Below are 4,827 nucleotides of genomic sequence, written 5' to 3' on the forward strand. Positions count from 1 at the left end.
TTAAATACCTACTTTTCAATGCAACGGAGAAACTGAAATTCCATGGACTCCCCTTGTGAATTATTTTAGTAAGTTAATAAAACGAAATTATTGGGTCATCCCATGAATATTCTTAATCATAATTCTTTTCTACATCTGCTATTTGAAAAAATTACGATAAGTAAAACATTTTCTGATACGAAATATATTCTCCTTCGTTATCTACAGCCAATGAAAGAATTAATGAAGAATATATTTTATGTTAAGAAAGGTTTAGTTTATCTTAATTTTAAAAAATAAAAGAAGTTTATAAAAATCCCACTGCTTACGGGATGACCTAACACATTGGATAATTGTAAAAAATCCTGTGTAATGTTTAGTAAATAAAATTCCGTGGTCTACTTACCGCTAGTAAGTTCATATTTAGTAACATTAACCGTAGAACCTAAGGTCCTCACGGTTAGGGTTGAGGTGGGGCAAAGATGTGAGGGCGACTAGAAATTCTAAGGAGAGTGGTTAAATGCATGAACAGGGAGAATGGAAAGGGAAGATCTTCTGCCTTGTCTTCATATAAATGCCGGCAGTACTTGCATGTGGTATTGCAGGTTTGGTCTTGTTCAAATCAACATCATAACACAGGATCGGACATCATGCAACGTTTAGTGAGTGTTTTCTATTGACGCTTATCAACGTTCGAGTGAGATGAAATCAAAGTGAACGAAATCTAGTATCGATTCGAAAGTACTATACATCTTGACTTTAATCAAACTAAGGACGTTTTATACTTCTTTAATCGCTAATCCATAATATCTAATCTATTGTACATATCGTACACTACAGAGATAGTTTTCTCTATAAATTCAAATTTTCCCCAGTTTTTACATAATAAATTTAACAACTTTTGATCTGTGAAGAATCTCATTATATAGTACGTTATATTTCATTATTACTGTAAACGTTATTAGAAAAAATTAGAAAATAAAGTCATTTAAGTATATGACAAAATAACATTGAAATTCGTTGATGATCAATGCAGATTTTTGAGTTTTATAACACTGACAAATTGTCGTTCTTTGATTTATGGTTGTTGCCAATTATACTTAAGAATGTTCTATTATATTCAGATCAGGATGTCTTGTCAACCACTCTGAAATGCTCGTCCTTTACTCACCACTGTATACATGCTTACATTGTCTTGACGGAATACGAAGTTTTCGCAAGTGACTATCGTTGGAAATTTGTTTATGCATCTAGCGAATGAACATAACTTCGACTAATTAGACCTTTGTTCATGAGCTTTGTTTCGATGTTTCGGCAGTGGATATTTCATTCTAAACCATAATATGTATTTCTTTGCTTGCTTATAGCAATAAATATCTTTACTACAGAACAAAATATTCAAAAGATATTTTTATGAATGAAAAAGATTTAATTCGAAGAGATCACATAAATTTTCATATTTTTTATGTGTTATTTTTGAGTGATAGAGAAACAATATGAATTACTATTATGAAACAGAAAACTACATAGTCAAAGTAATAAAAATTTGAAATGTATATTTTTAAAATTTAGTACGATAGAATTTTTCCAAAATAAAGAAATACATTCAATACTTTTACTAATTTTTCATAAATATTTATAACAATTTCATATATACCTTTTCATTGGATAAAACTTTATAATATTAGTAATTACATACTAAAAGTCTTTAATAATTAAAAGCCGATAAATTTACTGCGTACAAATAATCGAAACGTTATACTAATGAACTGAGTTTTTTTTATCTCGGTATGTTTTATTTCGTTTGTAATTTAATTATGCTAAAAATATCTTATTACCTCTTATTTGTATTTTAAATACAATTAATTCTGTAAAGTTCTGTGAAATACATGAAAATATAATGAACTCATATGCAATAGTCATGAAATCATCAACCTAAATATAAAATAATAAAATTATTTTTACTAATTTAAAAAGTTCTCTATCTTTATATTTATTTATTAAGATAACATCCATCATTCTGGTCATTAGCGACATTTACAAATACTGACACGTTAATATAAAATATAATGCATTCATTATAATTAATTTTTATTAAAAATTATAATAATAAATATTTTATGATTTCAGTTTCTTTTATTTACCTTATTCTGCTGCGCTCTAGGACAATATGGAGGTTTTCGTGGTTTTCCTAATCAAAATGCATTTAGAACAACGCCTAGACCAACCTATCAACCACAACCTCAATATACGCCACAGTATAAGTATGTATTTACTCCTGTATGAAATATTAATCCCTTGCATTCGAGAATATTTTTTTCAACAAATATTTATTATTTTCTGATAAAGTATTAGTGATACTTTTCGCAACTAACATAAAGATGTATTTTGCATAAATTAAAGGGCGAAACTATTTTACTTCGATGTTTAAATTCAAAATTTAATATTGAATTTTAAATTTTATAATTTTGCTGGGTCAAGTTAAATGGCAATTAAAAAGCGCATTTCGAATTCCATGAGTTAAAATGACGAAAATGTTGAAACCATTACATTGGAAATGTGTCAAAATAGTCATTTGAAAAATTCTCCAGAATGAAATAACATTTCTTTATAATTAAAATGGGTTATATGTGTAGTAAAAAAATTCTTATTTCCGATTATATTCGTATTACTGATCATTTATTATTTTCATGTTACTAACAATAAAAACTATAATCGTTTGAGATTAAATAATTTTCGTCTGTTATTCATTAATTAGTGGTTAAATATCGTATTCAATAACATGTGCAACTAATACGAAAATTTTTAATTGCACTTTTCGAAAAACATCAGTCTATAATTGGTCGTTAAGCTGAGAAATGAATACTATTAATATCATTAAAATATTAAATACTTAATCTCTTTTCTATATAATTATAAATTAAGAATTTGTAATTAATTAACTTATATTTTTCTAACAATATAAAATAAAAGAAATTTTATACATTGTAATATAGACATTATCTTCTTTGTACATAATTTAAATGCAATGCCTATAATTAATTAGCGTGTATCTTATTTATAATTCCATCAACATTTTTCTTTTAAAATAATAGTCTCCGTTTATTTAATATGGAAATGTAAATTAGTATGAATACGTGTAAATCAGTACTTGAGGCGTTTAGCTCATATAATTCTTAAGTAAACACGCAATACGAACCAAATAAATGCTGCAATTGATATTTGATATCGAACAAAGGTTGTCGCGTGGATCTGTAAATAAAGCTTAGAAAGATCATTTTCTAGCTTGATAACAATAGTTTAATTGTATATTTTATTTTAAATTTAGTAATAATGAAGGTAACAACGCCAACGTAACAAGGAAGTATCATTTTGTTACAGTTCACCTGGTAGGTTTATAGCCATTCGTAGCCAGCAAAAGGATAGTTACCCAGATGGATCTTATACCTTTAGCTATGATACCGAGAATGGCATTTCGGTTGCCGAAAGTGGACGCCCTTCAGGTACCTCGCAAGGCCAAGCCGAGGTAATAAATTAATTTTACGAGGTTGATTCTACACATATGACTCTATATTTTGCATATTTATTCAATTTCGATTTTAATATATGCAAATAATAAAACTAGTAACGAAATTATTCTTATATTTGAAAGATAAAATTTTTTCATAACAAACTGGAGTAACGAAATGCAAGAACCATTTCTGAATCTACTTATTATTATAGTTTTGAAAATTGTTGAAAATTGACAGTTAAAAAATGAATTAATTACAAAATAAACTAAAAGTTCAAAATTTTATTATTTTTAAAGATACAGCTCATATGATTATATGAAAAATATGTATCTTCCTTCTGCAGAGTATTAAAACAATAAATCAATAATTATGACACAATGACATCTTTAAAAAGAAAGAAATTGTAGGCTTAAAATACAAGCCTCGGTATTCCCTAGGGCATGTTGGTAAAAAGCAATCGTCACGCAAAATATTTTTAAAATATTATTATACTAACCCGAAAAGAGGTAGACACAGAAGAATCTGCGGCTAATCGATTGCAAAGTATTAAAAATATGTTCTTACTTCACTCATAATATAATGTTGAAGAATTATCCTTATTAGAACAAAGATTTACTTCTTAAAAAATGTCACGAAATAATTGTATACGCAGGCTGATAAATTGCATACACTAGAGGTTTATTAACTTGTAAATTGAAAGTAGCGAACGTTTTGTAGTTCAATATGCATTGCTTTTTTAGGTTGTCCAAGGCAGATATTCGTATTCTGCGCCAGATGGAACTCCCATCACTGTCGAGTATACGGCTGACGAGAATGGTTTTCATCCTCAAGGTGCACACTTGCCAACACCACCTCCGATTCCAGAAGCTATTAGACGAGCACTGGCCGCCAATCCGCCAGGACCCGATGATTCAGATTATAGACAACCTTACAACTCAAATCCTTTCCGAAGATATTAGGCAAAATCTACTGATCGAATAACTCCAAAACGTACGAGGCTTGAATTGAATCGTTATCTTGTAACTGGACGCGATGTTTGTACATATACCAGAAAATAAAGAAGAATGATTAATTTCCACGATGTAACAGTCATTATACACGGATAAATACTCCTATTTGTTTAGATATTCTATTTCCGTCACCCAAGGCTTTCATAATAACGATCACGCCCTGTCACATCGCATTTTATCACATGTTATACTGTTTTCAACTTTGTTTCCTGTATTTTTAACTTTCTTACTTTGTTATCAGTCCTCAAGTAGTTAAGTAAATGTAATGTATTTATATAGATTGTAAAATTGACTTTAGGGTTGTCATTATACCAGTTTATTACGAT

At 28.6% G+C, this 4,827-nt stretch overlaps 1 protein-coding gene across 1 annotated transcript; it reads left to right on the forward strand.

Moving 5' to 3' along the window:
- Positions 1-529: 529 nt before the first annotated feature.
- Positions 530-4,569, forward strand: LOC116434813 (endocuticle structural glycoprotein SgAbd-2). Its single transcript, XM_031993588.2, has 4 exons — positions 530-641; positions 2,110-2,243; positions 3,361-3,505; positions 4,232-4,569. Exons 1-4 carry the CDS (start codon positions 630-632, stop codon positions 4,448-4,450), a joined length of 510 nt encoding a protein of 169 aa, XP_031849448.1. The 5' UTR covers positions 530-629; the 3' UTR covers positions 4,451-4,569.
- The last annotated feature ends 258 nt before the right edge of the window (positions 4,570-4,827 follow it).

This window comes from Nomia melanderi, chromosome 1 (genome assembly GCF_051020985.1).
Source record: "Nomia melanderi isolate GNS246 chromosome 1, iyNomMela1, whole genome shotgun sequence".
NCBI classification, from domain to species: domain Eukaryota; kingdom Metazoa; phylum Arthropoda; class Insecta; order Hymenoptera; family Halictidae; genus Nomia; species Nomia melanderi.